The 20,408-nt window shown below is 44.3% G+C and overlaps 1 protein-coding gene across 1 annotated transcript in view; it reads left to right on the forward strand.

Moving 5' to 3' along the window:
* MOV10 (Mov10 RISC complex RNA helicase) overlaps window positions 1–16,704 on the forward strand; it is a 38,552-nt gene extending 21,848 nt beyond the window's left edge. The window contains exons 9-22 of the mRNA XM_056844846.1: window positions 645–821; window positions 1,650–1,797; window positions 3,121–3,282; window positions 3,419–3,522; window positions 4,990–5,087; window positions 6,164–6,283; window positions 6,866–6,968; window positions 7,518–7,635; window positions 7,726–7,920; window positions 8,357–8,425; window positions 9,622–9,747; window positions 10,635–10,723; window positions 15,181–15,305; window positions 16,640–16,704. Of these exons, the coding sequence (XP_056700824.1) occupies window positions 645–821; window positions 1,650–1,797; window positions 3,121–3,282; window positions 3,419–3,522; window positions 4,990–5,087; window positions 6,164–6,283; window positions 6,866–6,968; window positions 7,518–7,635; window positions 7,726–7,920; window positions 8,357–8,425; window positions 9,622–9,747; window positions 10,635–10,723; window positions 15,181–15,305; window positions 16,640–16,704 (1,699 nt within the window). The remainder of the gene's footprint in view (window positions 1–644; window positions 822–1,649; window positions 1,798–3,120; window positions 3,283–3,418; window positions 3,523–4,989; window positions 5,088–6,163; window positions 6,284–6,865; window positions 6,969–7,517; window positions 7,636–7,725; window positions 7,921–8,356; window positions 8,426–9,621; window positions 9,748–10,634; window positions 10,724–15,180; window positions 15,306–16,639) is intronic.
* Window positions 16,705–20,408: the final 3,704 nt, after the last annotated feature.

Genomic DNA, 20,408 nt, shown 5'->3' on the forward strand with positions numbered 1-20,408 from the left:
TCAAATGGTTTTTAGACCCTTCTGTATTCGAAATGAAATTAAGATTGCCAGCTCCTAAACCTGGCACAGCTGCTTGCTCTTGCAATGGCTTTGTGTCAGCAGGTATGACTTAAGACTCCTTAGCACTTTCAATTTGTTACTGGGCCGTTAAAGGCAAGGGTCAAGACTTGGCAACTGTAGAATGTTGAGATGCCTGGACTCCACCATCTACTGGACAGTGTTGGGTGTTCAGTGGCCTAGTGTTCTTGGCAGACAAACCATCCAGCAGAAAAAGACACCAAAAGGAGGCCCAGCATAGAGAATAGAGGGCAGTATTGGCAGCAAGCTAGGCAGGTCAGTGCCTGGATGGGTAAGAGCAGCATTTGGAAAAGAGAAGATGCAGGAAGTTAAACTGGAAGTTAGAGCAGTATGAAAGTGAAGTTGATTGATAGATGGCATGGATGGTTGGACATGGTGTGTTGTGGAAGAGTCATTGGGAAGATGCAGGTGTTACAGAAAATAGCATAGGAATAGATACGAGAAGCCAGGAGTAGAAAGTATTGTGGTAATTAGGAGCCTGCATGAGGGATCTTGTGATGGGGCATAGGTGAACTGAGGTGCCTGGTTGCTTGCTGCTACTCACCAGCCCCATTTCTTGTTCCCAGACTGAGGTCCTTGTTCATCAAAAACATGAAATTTGATGTGACTTTCACCTTCAATCGTCTGCCATTACGGGTTCAACATCGGGCTGTTTTTCTTGCCCAAGAGAGGCAGCTTCAGCATTTGCTCTTCCCATCTTTCTCATATCGGGAATCCTTGCTGTCTGATGGGCAGCGGCTCAGGTGAGTAGAGGGGGAAAAATGACCTGAGGAGTCTAGCACAGTGATTCCCTACATACCGCCCACAAGTTCTATGGTGACCACCTGTGTATTTCCTGGCATCCGTTTGTTTTCTCCCCAAAGCAAAGAGCCAGTCTTGGCTTTTGTCAACCTCATTGCAGGAGGTACTTTAGCAGGAGGTACTTTAGGTGGCATCACCTTTTGGAGCACCCATTCATCTGCAGCTGTCTCCATTCTAGGACTGCTTCAGCAGGAACCTCCCAATACTTTCATATTCCTCACAGCCATTTTGTGTTGATTGCCCACCCTCACAGTTTTAAAAATCCTCCCCGTTCATGACTCAACAAGGTAGAGGATCCATGCTCTAGCACAGTGACTCAACTCTGTGGCTTGCAGAGAGCCACATTCCCAGTTGCCATCAACCAAAACAGCCTCGTTTTCTTCCATCCCTGGGATTAGGCCTATACTTCAGGGAAGCTTGCAGCTTACCTGTTCCTCTGGTGGCAGCTGTTTCAAGGTGGGAACCACCTGCCAGCCACAAGCCCCTGCAGGCAAGGGTCTCGCCCACTTTCCTGAAACATGGAGGAGATGTCACATTAGGGAACAGCGCCCAGAAGAGCCATGGGTAGCATGTCAAAGAGTCACATGTGACTTCTGAGCCACTGAGTGAGTATCGCTGCTCCAGCAGCTTGGAGATGCTGGAGATGAGATTCATAAGAGTGTGTGGTGAAGAGGTGGCCTTGAAGAGGTGGCAAGGAGTAGAGACAAGGCCACTGCTCCTTCCCTGCCGTGGCTGGCACTGTACTGTCTTTTCTGTTTCTCCCCCACTAGTCTGTATGACCTCAGCCTGGAGAGAAATGAGGAGCAAAGAAGGGCTGTCCATCAGGTGGTGGCAGGCACTTCCAGACCAGCCCCTTACCTCATATTTGGACCTCCAGGTACTGGCAAGACAGTCACTATGGTAGAGGCCATCAAACAGGTGAGGAGTTCACTTCTTCAGTATGACTTTGTCATATGATACCATGTGATTTTTATTGTGTGCTCAAACGTATTTTCATATTGGATGTATGTGGATTTTACTTTCAGCTTTGAGTTCCTTTGGATAGAGGTTAATGATCTTTGCTAAAGCTGGGGAGATTCACATTTCTTCACTTTCAGCTTATTCAAGCCCACACTGTAACAGTTTAGATGAGATTTGGGGACACGATAAAGGGAATAGATTCATTCATGACAGTGATAGTTCTGACAGTTAACCAAAGAGGCTCTTTTGAACTAGAATACTATTAGCTCATCATGGGTATTTGATCCCAGAGTTGTAGAAAATATGGTGTTTTGCATAAACCGGCATTGCCCTGAATCCCTAATGTGGAACACTATTAGGGAAAGCCAATACTGAAAACTGATCTTTTCAAAGTCAAAATGCTGCATATCTTTTTGTGGATACATAAACTTGATGCCTACATCTCAGGTAAAAATATAATGCTAGGTGGAAGACTTATGAGAAATGCTTGTTTTTGGACTAAGAATTCTTTTTCTTTAAGTACTAGAAGTGCATCCCTTTTTGGACAGCTTAGTGAGAAATCTCCTAGTTCTCAGAGAGCTAATCCAGCAATGCCACAGGGTGGGTGAGAAAGGTTTCTTGGGATGCTAGAACTGGATTATTTCTTGTGGGATCTAAACTAGAAATATTAGAATGATAGCTGTTCATATCTATGCATGTATGTATTATACTTGTGTGAGTGGGTTTTTTCATAATATCTTGCTTTAGTTAAAAGAAGTAGAAACCTAGTGTAATGAAGTATTAAAATGCTGGAACCCCTATGTGTTCTTTGACTAAGGGGAGCTGCCAAATCAGAAGGCCCATTCATTAGAATTCTGGTTTTTACATCAGAATAGTGTGCTGAGGAAAAGTAGCCTCCACAACAGCAGGGGCTAATTAAACATGGACCTGTGACCAAAATGCTAATTGCCCTATATTGAGTCAAAAAGGTTTTTAAGGTATTACAGAGTAATTTTCAGTCTTTTGGCCATGACAATTTGATTAGCTACAAATGTATGATGGTTTGGGGAAGGGATCTGGCTTGGTTAATGGGTTTGTGTGTTTTTTGCATGACTGGGTTTAAATGCTTTCCTAATACAGGAGTCTTGCAGAGACTGCTAAGTCCAGTATTGCATCACCTCTAGCATGCTTCCTCTCTCAGGATGCCCTTTGAACAGTCTTAGACCTGCACTCCTGTATGCCTGGCAGTGTGACCTTTTCTGGCTGATCAAGAACTTTCACTTTGTGCTCCTATCCCAACAGGTACTGCGCTGCATTGAAGGTTCCCATGTACTTGCCTGTGCCCCTTCCAACAGTGCCGCTGACCTTCTGTGCCAGCATCTCATTAAACATGTGGATAAAAGGAACATCTACAGGTTAAATGCTTACAGCAGGGATTATCGCCTGATACCTGAAGATATCAAGGTGTGTAGTAGCTTACATTTTGGTTTGTTAAAGCAATAGTTGCCCCCCACCTGTCTCAAGATAAGACACTGAAGAAACTGTCAAGTAATGGCACCTCACTCCCAACAGTGCCTAATATGTATGTTCTTGCTTCCAGCCTTATTGTAACTGGGATAATGCAATGAAATGTCCCATCTATCCCAGTAAAGAGAAGTTGGAAAGCTACCGAGTTATCATCACTACCCTGGTGACAGCAGGAAGGTAAAAAGGATTGGGTGCCGTACAAAAACGATAAACCAGGATGCATGGGAACTGAATAGAGAGATGCATTTATTGATGTATGTTTTTGCAAAGGTGGGGATTCTTTTTAAAGAATAATTAATTTTACACTGTTCAAATGGAAAATGTTTGACTTTATTACATTTTTAAATAAGATTTTAAAAAATGTTGAACTGCACTCCATACTGCAAGGAAAAACTTCTTTATTAGATATATATGTAAGGGAAGAATATATGTAAGGGAAGAATATTTTTGTGACCAGAGGATTCATTTCATCCGTCTCTAAACACTCATTCCACTTCTCCACTTTGTTTTTCTTAAGCATGATTCATTGCACAACTTGGGTAAAAGTTATTTTCTATTTAGAAATTTTCTGTACAGCTTCAGCAGGGAATCTAGCTTATATAAAATATAATTAAAACATAAACCACCATAAAAGTTACTAATAATTAAAACCCAGCATTAAAAACCCAGCCAGAGCATAAAAATAGCATAAAGCACTGAGCACCTTAAAATGAATGTTAACAAACAGTTCTCAGGACTGGTTGGTATTTGTCTGCATTGTGGTATGGATCCCCAGCCAGGCATGAAGAGACGTTTGATGGCAACCAGTATAAATTGGGCCTGTTGCTTTATTATGATGATACCGTGCCCTTCCATTAGTATGCTCAAGGTGGCAAAGTACATTAAATCAATGCTATAGAAGATTGAGAACTGGCTCTTCCCTCTGCTGATGAAAATAAATTACCGTACATACTCGCGTATAAGCCGGGTTTTTCAGCCCAAAAAAAGGGCTGAAAAAAGCCAACTCGGCTTATACGCGGGTCAATACGGTGGGAGGGGGAGGGGAAACTTACCACTGCCACCGTCCTTCGCCGCTGGCCCGCTCGCCTTCCCGCGGCCTGGGAGCGGCCAGCGGGGCCATAGTAAGGATGTTAGTAAAAAAAAAAAAAACCAAGAGTCATAGTTCATCTTATCCCTTTACAAGAGTTATAGTTCATCTTATCCCTTTAATAGCATTTCTGCAGATGTCTTTTCACTTTCATAGGTACTTGGGTGATCTCACTGTCCAGAAACAATTTCATAACGAAGATTATATGGTGGGCAAGTGCATGGGTTCAAATCTCTGTTTATCAATGAAGTTTATTGCACCAGTCCCTCTCTGTCAACCTGCCATCTCATTGTGTTGTCATGAAATGAACAGATAGGGAGGGGGAATGAATTTGTGCTGCTACTTGGTGCTTGGAATAAAGTACAGCACAAGAGAAGTCCTTGGGAGCTAGAGAGAGTGACAAGTTTGGCTTTGCTGCAAACTGCACAGCTTTCATAGGGAGTTCTTGAGACACTCCAGGAAAAAGAGATTCTTTTGCTCAGCACTTGGAAGGGTGGTGGTACTCTTGCTGAGACGATGCATGTTCATGCTCATTTCTGTCTCTTTCTCCTGGCTAGGTTGGTCTCTGCTGATTTCCCCCGGGGGCATTTTTCTCATGTCTTTATTGATGAGAGTGGCCATGCTGTGGAGCCAGAGAGCCTGATTGCCATTGCAGGTAAATGATAGCCTTCCTATATTCCTCTGCAGCCTTTTTTCATCTTGAAAATGACCTGCATTTCTGTGGTGTTTTTTTTTTTAAATTGGTATTTGGAAAGTGAATAAAATGCAAACTGGGGAAGAGGGGTCAGTTCACGTTGTTGGTTAGTTATAGATAGGCATTGTGAGTTTAGTCATGTCATCCTCTGCGTTCTGCCTGCCTGCCTGCTGCTGTGTTTCCAGGTGTCATGGTGTTTTGGTCAGGACAGGCTAGAAGACCTCAAATTGATGGGGGGTGGTTGCTGGAAACACCACCCCTTTGTGCCCTGAAACAGCATTTGGAGTATCCTGTTTGTTTTATTTTATTTGCGTCCCTTGGCAGATTTCGGGCTGTTGTCCCAAATGCGCATTTTTGGTTTTGTAACCGTTCTTCCACACATGCTCTGACCACATCCTGTGTAATGTAAGCAAAGTTCAATGTGTATATGTGAAGAAAAGGCTTAAGCAAAAATTAGCAACCCCTAATCAGTTCTGTTTCACCTTCCTCCAGACTGTCTTTGAATGTTGCTTTTGGCAGCAGTTTGTATTCTAAAACTGCTTTCGCTAAGTTATTCCCCAACATTCCAGGCATTCATGCTGATGGCATTCCTAAACATTTTGGCCAGTTTAATCAAAACTTCCCTTTTTTCTTGCTTCCAGATTCTTACCAGATGATTGTTCATTGAGCACTGCCTCTTTCTTAATCACAGTTTAGCAACTTCTCCTATTTTTCTTTGCAGCTGGAATCTTCCTTTTTCTCAACTGCAGCCTCTAAGACTTGTTTTAAAGTTCCTTAGTCAAGTTCTGACTCGAGTCTGGGGTGGCGGTTCTAGGATTTTAAAGTCGTGGGCTCACCTGTTACAGTATCCAGTGCAGATCAGCTCTCCCACCTATTCTGCAGGCAGGACTGTGCTAAAGATCTTGCAGAGTCCTTTCATTTTCAGTGGGAGAGGGATCTCAGTACATGCCCTGAGTGTTCTGCTCTTCTTGCTCTTCATTGCTTTCCTGGAACTAATGACCATGCAGCTTGAGCACACCTTCCTCCCCTCCCCCCAGGTCTCTTAGCCATGATGGACCCAAAGACAAATGCCAAAGGAGGACAGCTTGTTTTGGCAGGGGATCCTCAGCAACTGGGACCCATCCTAAGGTCTCCTCTGGCTATCGAGTATGGTTTAGGTGAGTTCAAAACAGATGGCAATGCCTTTTAGGACTCCCTCCTTCTATGCCAGTGTATTGTGCAATGATAGGTTATCTGTCTGCCTCCAAGGGGCACACAAAGTAAATGGACTCTGTACTGAATTGAATGGGAAAATCCTTGTGTGAGAACTCCAATAACTGTGGGTGTCATGTTTCAAATAATGGCCTCCGGCATGATGATTTTTCTCTGCCCACTGGCCTTTGCAAGGAAGCTTATTTCAGTCTGCCCTTTATAATGTGTCAGCTCCACAGTTCTAGGTGGTAAGCTGATTCTATAAGGCTGTGCCCAAGTGGTTTGGGGAGATATTTCCTTGGCAAAAAGACAACCCCTTCCTCCTCTTGTGTGTGTGTGTGTGAGGGTTAAAATCAGTCCAAATTAAATGAGTGTGCTTTCACATATGTCTTACAATTCAGAGTGGCATCTACACTATTTACATCCTTGGCAGCCACCAGACTTCATTGTGACCATGTATTGGGTCTTTGTGCTGCTCTGAGAGATACTTAAGAGGAAAGAAAAATTGGGAAGGGACATGGCTCTGAGATGTATTTATGCTGTTGTAGAACTTTCCCTGCTGGAGAGGCTGATGCATGACAACCCCCTGTACCAAAAGAAGGATGGAGGTTTCAACCCACAGTTTGTCACCAAACTACTGCGAAACTACAGGTACATTTCCTGCTCTGCCTCTGAGTTCCAGCAGATGGAGCATAAGCACTGTCTTGTGTGTATCTGGCTGCCTGTCTGACAGAATGCAAGTTTCAATCTGCTAATAATTTGTAAAGTATCATGGGTGTGATGAGTGTAGTTCCTGGGTTCTGCCCTCTTAGCCTACGTTAGCATATAGTCTCTAAACAAGGCCTGTTTCCTAAGGGTTGCAAATGAACCCATGTTTGTGGGGCCCCATATATTTGATTTGAATTGTGCTGAAAGTTTGCTGTTTGCTGTTCACCCTTAAACATTATATTCCCGCCTTGCTTGGCCACATTTCATTGCTTTCATGCATTTTGGGGGAAGGAGAGTGCTGAAAGCAACAGAGTGCAGTGAGGTAGAGCAGGGCTTGCTCCCCTAACTCACAAATTCTATTTTTTGCTTTAAAAGACCAAACCCAGTTCACTTGTGCACATATACAGAAAGGGAAAGAGGCGCTGTGTTCTCCTCAGCCAGTTCATGCAGACAGTGTTGATTTGTGTGCTAAGGCCCACTCTCCCACCCAAGGTCCCATCGTGCTATCTTGAAGTTTCCCAATGAGAAGTTCTATGAGGGGGAGCTGCAGGTCCACGCCGACCCTATCATCGCAAATTCCTACTGCTCCTGGAGTGGACTGGCGAAGCAGGTGAGAGGCCACCAAGCCATCATTGAGCTACTTTGTCAGTCCCATGTGACCCCTTTCAGACAACTCACGTGTTACCTATCATTCTTGCAGGGGTTTCCCATTATCTTTCATGGAGTCTGTGGAGAAGACCAACGGGAAGAAAAGAGCCCTTCGTTTTTCAACACTGCTGAGATCGAGGTGCTGATAGACTACCTCAAGAAACTGCTTCTGGAACAGCAGGGCAAAAAAGGCCTGTCCCGCATATCGCCCAAAGAGATTGGCATCATCTCTCCGTACAGGAAGCAGGTGCTGTCTTCTATTGGTTCCTGCTTATTAAAAAAGACTCGCTGCTGGGGAGTTTGGGGGCAGTCCTTGTGGTCAAATGCCTTTGATGTGACCTGAGCTGTTCTTGGCTGCACAGATGCCTATGATCTTGTCAAAGCTGTAAGTGGAACCTGTGACATGGGCCATCCACAGATGTGGTCTCTGTATCCCAGTGGTTATTTCCGAGACTGCAGTACCACAGTTTTCAAGTGCTGTAAGCTCTGGCAGTCATCTCTTGTCTGCCGGTCCTGTCCATCTCCACGGTCTCTGAGCCCTTTGCTAGTCCTTCCTGTATCATTCCTGTCCTCTTTGTTAGGAACAGCCATCACCCCCATTTAATGGGCCAGAAGAATTCTTCCACAAGAATTAGCCAGGAAGTTTGGAAATGAATAAATTATTGATTTTGCTTTTGCTCTAGGTGGAAAAGATAAGAAAGGGCATTAATATATCGGAGTTAAAGAACCTGGCAGATGTCAAGGATCTAAAGGTGAGACCTCATTGTCCTGCCAGCAGTAGCATGCTGTGATTGGGGCATCACACATTAGAATTACTCGGCTAGGTTAGACAGAATAGTCCTAAGCAGAGAGACACCTTCTGAGCCCATTGAAGTCCATGGGCTTAAAAGGGTCTAACTTTGTCTAGGGTTGCACTGTAAAAGCCCATCTAATTTAGCACTCTTGTGACCAGCCAGATGCTTCCAGAAATCATTTGCTTGGCTGGGTGTGACTTTGCCCATCATTATGCTGCAATAACAGAAGAAGCTGCACCTGGGAGGGTTCAGAATTTTGGTATAAACTCTCAAATCTAGGGTAGAGCATACCTGATGGAGATCATGGAAATACATTTTTCCCCTTTAAAACTGGTAACTATTGCAGGGAGTCCTGTTTCAATGAATGAAACCAAGATGGTGGAGCTGCATCAGCCTGTGAAAAGTAAATTATGCATGTACGGCTGCATTTTGGATTGCAGCCAGGCAGGAAGGGAAGGGGGGATTTAATCCTTCAACCTCAGCTAGGCTTCACTAGTTGAAACCAGGCCTTCCGTGCTACTGTTAGCTGTTCAAAAGAGAAAAGAGCATCTTGTTCCCCCTTTAAAACTGTTATTGATAGTGCCACAGGCATGTTTCAATGAACAAAACCAAACACAGTTTGAAGGATTAAGGCTCCTCTTCCTGCATGGTCCCAGTCCAAATTGTGGCTGCATGTGTGTACAGTTTTTAACAGACTGTCGATGTGTAGCAGCATAATCTTGGCAAGTGCAAAGTCCCAAGAGTTAGTCCTTTTTTGCCTCAGCCATTCTCATGTTTAAATGAAGCCACAGGTTCTAGAGCTGGCAACCACAGGGGTTGCAGCGTGTGGACAGGATCTGCTTCTGTTGCCATGTTTCATCTCTGGGGGTCTCTTGCTAAGTTACTTTTTAAAAAGCCTCTTCCAGTTGCTCAGTTCCAGAGAAGCAGCTGTGCAAATGCAGCAAATGCAGCAAAAGAAGCTCTGTGGCACTGTAAAGATACAGTTTTTATTGTGGCACACGTTTTGATGGGAGACAGCCCAAAATCTATTCATCTTTGAGATACTGTCTTTTTTCTGAGAGTTGTGTTTCATTTTACCCAAGGCTTTGAGGCTTGATGATTTTCCATCTCATTTCCTGTCACCTGGCTATTGCTCTCCTTTCCTCTTCTTCCAGGTGGGCTCTGTGGAGGAGTTCCAGGGCCAGGAGCGGCGTGTTTTGCTTATTTCCACGGTGCGCAGCCGAAGTGAATATATTGATATAGATGAAAAGTTCAACCTTGGATTCCTGAAGAATCCCAAGGTACAATTCTGCATGTTTTCCCCCTACAGTCCCACTGACTCTTTGTTTTTTGGGACCCAGAGCATGTCCAGAGCATTAGTGGCATCCCATTCTCCCTCCCCCTTCAGTAATCTGAGCCATATTTCGTTGTCTGGAGGATGCCTGCAGAGCACCTTCCTGTTTTCCTCATTCAGAGTTAAACTGGAATTGTGGAAATGGCCTCAGAAAACAGCATCTCAAGCTCTCATCCCATCCTCTGGCATACTGATGCCCAGAAACCTGCTGGCAAGACTCCCATGTTCCTCGTGGTTTGAGGCAGCATAGATGATAGTGGAGGGGCCTATTCTGAACATGTACTTGTCTCTTCCCACTCCCTGGCTTAAAAGGCACCACAAGCATGGTCACTGGGTGTGTGTGGGGGAGGTAGTGGTGAAGTTCCTGCATTGTGTGGGGGGTTGAACTAGATTACCCTAGTGGTCCCTTCCAACTCTATGATTTTATAAGCAGTAACAGAATTAACCATGACAGGAATTGCTGCTGCTGCATGAGCAAATAAGCTTTCTGAATTGTTTCCCTTAGAGCTCCAGAGTGCAAGACAGAGGTCCCCCTCCCCCACTGGAAATTATTTTCCTAGTGCCACCATGGACTGGCAGAGAGCCAGTGTGGATTAAAGTCTCCATGCCCTGAATTGCCAGGGTCTTTCATATGCACAGAAGGTTAACCTGACTCTCCTTCTTAAGCTTCCGCAATTCCATTCTGGGGGCTCTGATTTTTCTGCTGGTCAGCCTTCCATTTGTGGTGGTTTTATGCTAGGGGAAAAGGCTGCTTTCAAACCACCAACTTCTTTCCAGCAGGCCAAGGCCGTTAATGTTCTCTCTCATTCTCTTTTCAACGTTTTTTATGTTCAGCGCTTCAACGTGGCCGTGACAAGACCCAAAGCACTCTTGATTGTCATAGGCAATCCAACCACTCTCAAACAGGATATCTACTGGGGCGAGTAAGTATTTCCCTGCAGTTCATTTATTTGTATGTATAAAAAATTATGGATTGTTCTATTAATGGCAATGTCTTCTATAAACTGATTAAGAACAGTCTTCCTCCTGTTTATTCCCAAATCCCCAAATTAAAATGCACCAGCCTAAACTTCTCAATTTGCTCACTCCCTTGCCTGTTTTACCCCCACCCCCACTCCCAAATGATTTCAGTCTCTCCCTCCCTCCCAGTACTGACACACCCAGGTACCTCTGCATGAGTTGGGCTGGAGATTACCTGTTCTGTTAAACATTTATATGAGGAAAGCCTCACCAGTATGCATATGAAAATGACATTCAACTCTACTTCTCCTTTTCTACTGAGGCAGGTGAGTTAGTGAAGGTGCTTAGTCATTGCCTGGAGGCAGTACTGGGTTGAATGAAGAATGGGTACTGAAGCAGGTAATTGTCTGTTTCCCAGTGTGAAGAATGGGTACTGAAGCAGTGGGGCAGTTCCTCAGGGCCATTTCAGATTGGGGGAAATGGCATGGAGGGGAAGGCTCATGACCTCTGTCCACTGACAGTGTAGCCCCATTTAGGCCCCCACATGCATGATTTTTAAAGGTTGATAGGCAGCAAGGCCTATCAAGGTTTACAGAATCAGTCTGAAATGGATAGATTGCCTTCCCCCTTCAAGGTGTTGGTTTGCAGGTTACTTGTAGATCTGGCCATTAAGATGGAAAAACTGCTGATCTCTGCACCATGTAGCCAAAACCAGATTTAGGAACGAGCCATCATGATGTAGTGGTTGAGAGCAGCAGACTCTAATCTAGAGAACAGGGTTTGATTCCCCGCTCCTACACATGAAGCCAGCTGGGTGACCTTGGGCTAGTCACAGTTCTCTTCGAGCTTTCTCAGCCTCACTACCTCACAAGGTGGGGAGGGGAAGGGAAGGCAATTGTAAGTCAGTTTGATTCTCCTTAAAAGGTAGAGACAATTGGCATGTAACAGCAACTCTTCTTCTTCTAAGCTAGGGCTTTGGGCCTCAGGTTATGAAGGGTATTTATACAAAAGTCAGGTTTTACGTATTTCTGGGGGAGGGGGCGTAATGCTGTGAAGTGTCTTAAACTTGACATAGATCCTCAGCCTGTCTTAATCTGGTCTTGCGTGTACCGCCTGTAATTCTCTTCTGCTGTTTTGCCAACTGTGACCGTTTCTTGTCCATAGTTACCCGTGTACTCATTGAGGCCCAGTTAAGTTACTGCTGGGGGTAAAGGGAAGATGACTGGGGAAGGCACTGGCAAACCACCCCGTAAACAAAGTCTGCCTAGGAAACGTCGGGATGTGACATCACCCCATGGGTCAGGAGTGACCCGGTGCTTGCACAGGGGACCTTTACCTTAAGTTACTGCAGCTCACTCTGTGTGGGGTTGCCATTTAGCTTGTATAGAGACCATATTACACTGGTTTTAAAAGATCTGTGCTGGTTTACAGTTTGATTCCAGGCAAAATACAAAGTACTGGTTATTGCCCATTGGGATAAGACCCCAAGGGTACTTCTTCCATATGTACCCGTCTCTCAAATTACAACCTTCATTGGATGCTCTGCTCTGTGTGTCAGACAGTGGCATGCCAGAGAATTTTGCGTAACAACCAGGGCCAATTGTTTGCCCAAGCCACAGTGGCTTGGGAGCAGGCAGATGGCATGACTTATGTGCATCACAGTCACCCAGGCTCACTGTCCACACACACACACACACCTCTGGGTCAGAGGGGCCAGCTCTGCTCCCTCTGTGTCCAGCCAAGTACAACCATTGTCTATTTATTTATTTATTTATTCTATTTCTAACCCACCCTCCCCAGCTAAAACCAAACTCAGGGCCAGGAGCAACAGTAAAATCACAGATATACATATCAATTAAAACATCTTATTAAAATCAATTCCCAGACTATTACCTAATCATTAAAATAGATGGCACACAGCTTACTGTGGCACCCGCTGTGACAGTGGTATTGCATCCAAGCAGGCAGGCCACCCCCTTATATGTCCCAAAATAAACCAGAGGAGAAAGGGGTGGGTAGGGAGGCCAGCATTGATGAACTACCTGCGGCTGCCCTCAGTTGTAGGCCTGGTGGAAAAGCTCTTGTCTTACAGGCCCTGTGGAAATCTTTCAGGTCCCACAGGGCCCTAATGTTATTAGGCAGGGCATTCCACCAGGCTGGAGTCAGGGCCAGAAAAGCCCTGGCTGTTGTCGAGGGCAGCCACACTCTCCTGGAGCCAGGGACCACCAACATGTTGTTATTAGCAGATCGTAAAGTCCTTCAAAGGGTGTACCAGGAGAGGCAGTCCCGAAGGTACGATGGTTCCAGACAGTGTGCAGCTTTAAAGATTGAAACCAGCACCTTTTAGTGGCACACCAACAACTTCACAGATATATGTGTTTTCAGCTCTTGGGTTGAAAAGGTTACTGATCTCTGTTTGAAGACATTAGTTAAAGACATTTTTATTCTCTAAAGCCTTTTACATAACCTGCTGCTTGGGAGTTTTATAGAAGCTGTACATTTTTTTTGTAAACATTTTTGTTATGTCCTGCTTAGTCTGTTGATTGCTGCTATGTTAGTTGCCTTGACTTTTTGGGTGGGGGGAAAATATATATATTTGTGCATGTCTTTGCTAGCTGATGATCTACACCTTTGGTTCTTGTGGGTTATCCGGGCTGTGTAACCGTGGTCTTGGTATTTTTTTTCCTGACGTTTCGCCAGCAGCTGTGGCAGGCATCTTCAGAGGAGTAACACTGAAGGACAGTGTCTCTCAGTGTCAAGTGTGTAGGAAGAGTAATATATAGTCAGAAAGGGGTTGGGTTGAGCTGAATCATTGTCCTGCAAAAAGTATCAAGATAATGTGCTAATGAGGGTGTGGTATATTAATATGGAACCATTGTATCCTGAAGTGATCTGTTAATGTGTGAAATCCAAGGCTAATCTGCATGGCTATTGTTGACTAGTCTTTGTTAGTCTGGAGGTTTTCAGGACAGGAAGCCAAGCCTTATTCATTCTTAAACTCTCTTTTCTGTTAAAGAATGAATAAGGCTTGGCTTCCTGTCCTGAAAACCTCCAGGCTAACAGACTAACAAGCTCCAGACTAACAAAGACTACAGTCCACAATAGCCATGCAGATTAGCTTTGGATTTCACACATTAACAGATCACTTCAGGATACAATGGTTCCATATTAACATACCACACCCCCATTAGCACATTATCTTGATACTTACAGGACAATGATTAGCACATTACCTTTGATACTTTTTGCAGGACAATGATTCAGCTCAACCCAACCCCTTTCTGACTATATTACTCTTCCTACACACTTGACACTGAGAGACACTGTCCTTCAGTGTTACTCCTCTGAAAATGCCTGCCACAGCTGCTGGCGAAACGTCAGGAAAGAAAATACCAAGACCACGGTTACACAGCCCGGATAACCCACAAGAACCAATGAACTCTGACCGTGAAAGCCTTCGACAATATCTATACCTTTCTTTCTTGCTAAATGTTTTATATGCCTTTTACTGATACCGTATGTTTATTCTTTCTAATCTTATTGCCTATACTCTTGCTGTTTTCTGGTTCATATTTGAATTTTTTTTAATATTTTTGCCTGCAGGTACTGTTTTATGTTCATTTTTGTAATCTGATTATTGTTACGGTTTTAAGTTGTGTCATGATTTACCTTGGAGAAAGTTTTTTAAATGTGCAAAGCGCAGGATGAAAATGCTTTAAATAAACTCTGGATCTGAGACCCAGTTAACAGAAACTCTGAACTAGGGCTGTTGAAAAAAAAAATTCGGTATAGTTTGGCTTTGGCAAAATTCGGCCCGTTTTTATTCGGGCCATGCCGAAGTCCGAACTCCCCCACTTCGGATCCCCGGAAATTCGAGGGGATCCGGAGTTCGGGGGAAAATTCGGCCACCCGCGCGCCTTCAGGGGATTCCCTGAAGGCGTGCGGGGGGCCCTTTAAACAGATTTGTGCCTCCCGGCCGGGAGGCACAAATCTGTTTAAAGGGCACCCCGCGCGTCTCCAGGGAAGCTCCCTGGAGGCGCAAGGGGGGGGGGAGCAGATCTGCGCCCTCCAGCTGGAAGGCGCAGATCTGTTTAAAGGGCCCGAATTGGCCGAATTCATTCGGGAACAACCCGAACTCGGCCAATTCGGCTTCCCGGTTCCCCCTCTTTTTTGGGTTCGGTTCGTCCTAACCGAAAAACTGCCGAATCGGGAGGAATTTGGCTGTTTTTCCGTTCGGGCCGAACCGAATCAACAGCCCTACTCTGAACTGAATCCTAGCTGGTCACATTCTAGTCGTCCATTTTGGGTTGAAAAGGGTGTTGCTCCCTGGTCTACGCAGCAGTTCTGTCAACTTTGGGTCTCTCGCTCCCTTGGTTTAGGATGGTAGTTTTTAAATACCACTTGTTGTTGGTGCTTCCAGGTTTCTCAAGTACTGCAGGGATAATGGTGCGTACCGAGGATACCCATATGAGGAGGAAGAGAATGAGGAGGATGACGTTCTGGCAGCAGAGCTTAATTCCCTCAGCCTGAATAGGCAACCGGCAGGTAAGAGCCTACAGTGAGACATGGTTTGCACCCGTCATCTCTTGGTCTATAATAATTTATCCATCCATAACCTTATTTATTGGCATGATAGCAAAAACATCAAATACAAAAATGAGACATCCAGTGCAAAATGCAGAGCAATTTTAAAATGGCCATTCTTTGGCCAGGCATATACAAATAGTAACTACAAACAACTTTCATAATCCTTATAGAGGCCAGGGAGACCATTATATAATCTGACTCCTTCGTTCATTAACTACAGTCACTCTTGCTCCAAAGTAATAGTAAGAAATTTAGCAACCACTTCAGAAAGCTGCGGGTTGTGATCCTTTAATAGTCGATGGACTATCCATCTACTTTCACTGTCCTCGCTATTTTTTATCCATGGGGTGATTAACTTCTCTTGTTTGGCTCTATGTTTCTCACAGAACAATAACACATGTTCCGTGGATTCAGGTGACTTTCCATTACAGGTATAATAATTTTCACTGTAGGGGGAGTGGCCTGAGGAGACATAAGAAGAGGCCTGCGTGGTCAGATCAAAGGTCCGTCTAGTGCAGCACCCTGTTTCCTACAGTGCCCAGCCAGGTGCCTTAAGAAAGCCCCACAACAAGGCCTTGAAGGCAATCCCCTTCTCCCACTGTGGTCCTGCAGTAATTACTAGTCAGAGATATGTAACATCCCAACACAGAGCTTGTTCTGCTACCCTGGCTAGTAGCCATTAATACGGCGGGCCTCCAGAAGGGCCATTTTCAGAGTCGGCTCTCCAAGGAGACTGGTCTATCCACTCAGGTAGTCCTATTCTGTACACTAATCTGTAATCCACGTATAGGGAAGAGATTGGCAGGAGATCATCAAAATGTATGCAACTGTCTGGCAAAAGATTTCAACCATGCAGGTTATTAAAAAAAAACAAATTATGACTTTTCCTGTTATGTGTAAATGGTTGCTGGACTGATCCCAAACCCTGCTTATTCCTCTGTTTCTAAGAAGCTGCGTGTGTATGTACTTTCAGAATAGATTTTTGCAGCAGAATCTTGCACACTTGAAGGAATAGGGCTTGCAAAACAGTATAGTGTAAACAGGTTTCTGTTGGATGAAAAACCAAAAAAAAGAAAAGCACTATGCCTGAAGGTCACTAAAGGAAAAGAGTGTGGACGCTGGAGTAGCAGAATGCTCTGCCAGTATTACCAGTGCAGCACAGGAGTTCGGGCAGCAACAGCCCTTCCTCCCCTGTGAACCGTCCCATCAGTAAATCAAATGGTACTTTACAGTGGCACAAACAAGTAGCACGTGTCTCTTCTTTCTCCCCCCCGCCCCCTTTTCCTCTGCAGGCCATAACTTAGCCGAGAGTCACATTCAGCAACAAGCGGAGCCAGCATGGAGACACGAGCACTGAAGCTCCGTTCAGCCCTCAGCTCAGCACAGCTGCCCTCTCCCCAATTTGATCACTTCTCTTTGTGCGGCTTAGGTACAGGTAGATTGCAATGCAGGTGGCAGCCCAGCTGAAGGAATCATGTTGGAACATACTATCTACTGTCCCTCAGGGACTGAAGCAGGAATTCTGCACACAAATCCCACATTTCCAAGGTGGGCATCCTAATTATGCAATGGGAATACTTTGTGCAGTTATCATTGTTAATTCAGTGTGAGTTCTTGTTTTGTTCTTCATCTTAGTAAGGGGACTCTACTGTATTTCCTCCCTGCTTTTCTAAGTGTTGCAAAAGTGCTAAGTTGTTGGAGCAGCAGAAGCGACAAAGCGGACTGAGGAGTGGTAACAAGTGCAGGGATTCTGCTCCCCCCATTCTTCATTAATTAAAGACTCAGTGCTGCATATGTTTTTCTTTCACTAGATTTCTAGTTAGTGTTTAAGACTTATCTTGAATTGCATTTAAAAAGAAAAAAAAAGCTTATTCCTTGCTTTTCCAAGACAATCAGATTTTAGCAACTCTTTTGTACTGAATTTCCATTAAAGTTTACAAGATAAAATGACTACTGAATCATGGAATCACAAGACCAAAAGATGCCTCTGCTGTGTTCTTTCCCATCCACTCCCTCCATTGCAGTAACATGATAGTGGAAGGTAGGTATCACGTGTTCTTTTACCAACTCCCTGATTTGGGGAACTTTCAAGGAGCACAGCCCATGTAGCTTTTTGAGGCTCTTCTGTATGTAGCTTGTAACAGATCTTGAAGAAATATGCAACTGTTGCTTTATGTTAGGCATGAATGGGGTTTTCAAAGGTTGAAGCAGGAAGACATCTGTGATGGCTTAACAGCTCATAATACAAATAAGGATGTGGGGTGCAGTGGTTAAGAGTGGCGGACTCTAATCTGGAGAACCGGGTTTGATTCCCCACTCCTCCACATGAGGGGTGGAGGCTAATCTGGTGAACTGGATTTGTTTTCCCACTCCTACACATGAGGCCTGCTGGGTGACCTTGGGCTAGTCACAGCTCTTTCAGGACTCAGCCTCACCTACCTCACAAGGTGTCTGTTGTGGGGAGTGGAAGGGAAGGTGATTGTAAGCTGGTTTGATTCTGCCTTAAGTGGTAGAGAAAACCAGGGTATAAAAACCAACTCTTCTTCTCCTTCATTCAGATAACTAAGCGAAATCGGAACCAAATACACTGTGTTCTTTACTAGTTATAGAAACCAATTTGAATTGGGAAATGTTACAACAGTTTAATATAATAAGGGAAGGTAACTGAACCTTAGTATCCTGGCATCTGGCTGATGTGACATCTGGCTGAAGTGACAAGTTAGACAATGATGAACCAGCAAGAAGCATATTATCTCTCTTGCCACCAAAGCGCATTGACTCCTGCAAAAGCTGTGCCAGGGAACCACAGTGTATATAAAGCCAACAGGACACAGGGATGTTGCAATGAACAGGATCAAATGAACTCGCTCCCCATCTCTGCCTCCAGCTTTCCACAGGCAGGAGAGTTCAATCTAAACCGAGAGTTTTCTGAATGCTCTAGATCCTCAGAGTGGTGGTGCTTTCCCCCCTGCCCATATTAAGCACACTGAGAATTTGTTTTACTGCTTTGCAGAAACCCAGCAACAAGAGTGTGGTTTAGGTCTGGTTTAAACTTGGGGTGAATAAGGCAAATGAACTTAGCTGTGCTGCTGCCCCTACAAAGCAGCTGCATACGCTTAGTGAGCAGCTTGAGGTCCAAAGCCCAGGCAGTTACATTATTTAGAGAAAATCGTGCTGCCTCTCACATCTGCTCAAGGCAGCTGATGAAACTAACACAACTAACCTGTTATCTTTACTTGAATTTTTAATAAAACCTTAACAAATCAGCCCTACCAACAAGAAAACTTTATTGTATATTGTTGCTGTTTCAGACATGGCGATGTTCACCTTCTATACATTCTTGATTAACAATGTGTGAAGTCACCATCAGGTGTGATAGTCCTGGGATAATCACACCACCATATATGCCTTTTCAGCACATACCTATGTCCTCTTTTGACTTCATGTTCTATTGCCACTATTTTTAATACTGAATTATGATATTTTGCAGTTGTTAATTTGATGCCATGTGAATCCACCTATTAGCATAATCAGTTCACTTGGTTATATTTTGCTAACTTTAGTGGCACCCACCTGTTCATCTAACCCTTATTTATTTAGAGCATTTTCATGCTCCCCTTCCTCCAAGGACCTCAGAGTCTGGTTCTCCCCTCCCCTTAATCCTCACAACCACCCTGGGAGACAGGCTAGGCTGAAAGAGAATGACTAGATTAGGATCCATCCAGTAAGTTTCATAGCAAGAGGAGCTCTGTACTTGGTCTCCCTGGTCGTAGCCCAATACTCTAAACCCTACACTAGCTTTGCCACAAGATCTATGTTTGTGCCATGGTCCTTATATTATTTACAAAACTTGTTCTCATTGCAAACCCTGATTTATTTACCTATTCAAGCAGTAAATAAAATCTAGAAATCTTGCATGTGAGCCAGCGTGGTCTAGTGGTTAGACAAGGTGCTCTTTGGCATGGTTTTCCCCTACTGTTTTGGTTTATTCACTGATTTCCACACACATTTTTGTTGCATTTAATTATTTATTTTGTTTTATTTTCCCCTAGATTTTTTCTTGTTCTTTTGAGACCACCTCCCCCCTGATCTTTTTCTGGAAGGTGATTTTGAGTCACCTTTTTCTTCATGCGCAATGTTTCTGTTGGTTTTCTTGGTTCCACCTGCTCCCCACCCACCTCCAGTCCACTTTTCCATGATTGGACTGTTGTGATCATCAAACCATTCCCATTCTCCCCCATTCCCTGAAGACGAGTAGTTTTGTTTAGTTTTTTTAAAGGCATTAAAATATCAATGTAGAGTTTTTAATGATAGTTTTCTGAATTCCCAGCTTTCATTAAAAATGTCTGTCTCTAACCCTTTCCATTGTGGAGATAAAAGGGGAAAGGGCATATATCTCCAGAAAAAAAGGGCTGGAGACTTTTTTCCCCCTAAATGGATGCTGGGAAGTCAGAGACCCTACTTAAGTCATTACAACACTATATTTATATTTTAGTGCCCTTTAAAAAATTGCAGTCATGAATGTAAGCATGCACTAAATATAAAGAGGGGGTAGTGCTGTGATGCCACTGATGATGACAGTACCTGAAAATCCTCATTATTTAAGACACTTTCAGGAGAAAACTTGATTTCACAACTGTGAAAATGCAGGGGGAGGGCAGACATGCAGAAGAACGGCAGACATGCAGAAGAACCATGCTCAAATCAATTTCCAGTGCTTGTGGAGCGACTGCCCAAAAAAATCAGGAGTAAGTCAAGCGTGGTGAAAAGCACTAGGTCTGGAGCAATTGTGATTCAAATTCTCACTCCATCATGAAGCTTACATGGGTGACCTTGGGTCAGTTACCGTCTCTCAGCCTACCCTACCTCACAGGATTGTGTGAATGAAATGCTACCCTGAAACTCCTTGGAGGAAACGTACCATAAATATTAGATTAAAATGGGGGTGAGGTTGTGGTTCAGAGCATCTGCTTTGCAGAGAGGTGGTCCCTGGTTCATGCCCCAGCATCTCAAGTTAAAGGATGGGGTAGAGCAGACACCTAGTGACCATGACAAGCCAAG

Source organism: Euleptes europaea, chromosome 2, assembly GCF_029931775.1.
Source record: "Euleptes europaea isolate rEulEur1 chromosome 2, rEulEur1.hap1, whole genome shotgun sequence".
Lineage (NCBI taxonomy): Eukaryota > Metazoa > Chordata > Lepidosauria > Squamata > Sphaerodactylidae > Euleptes > Euleptes europaea.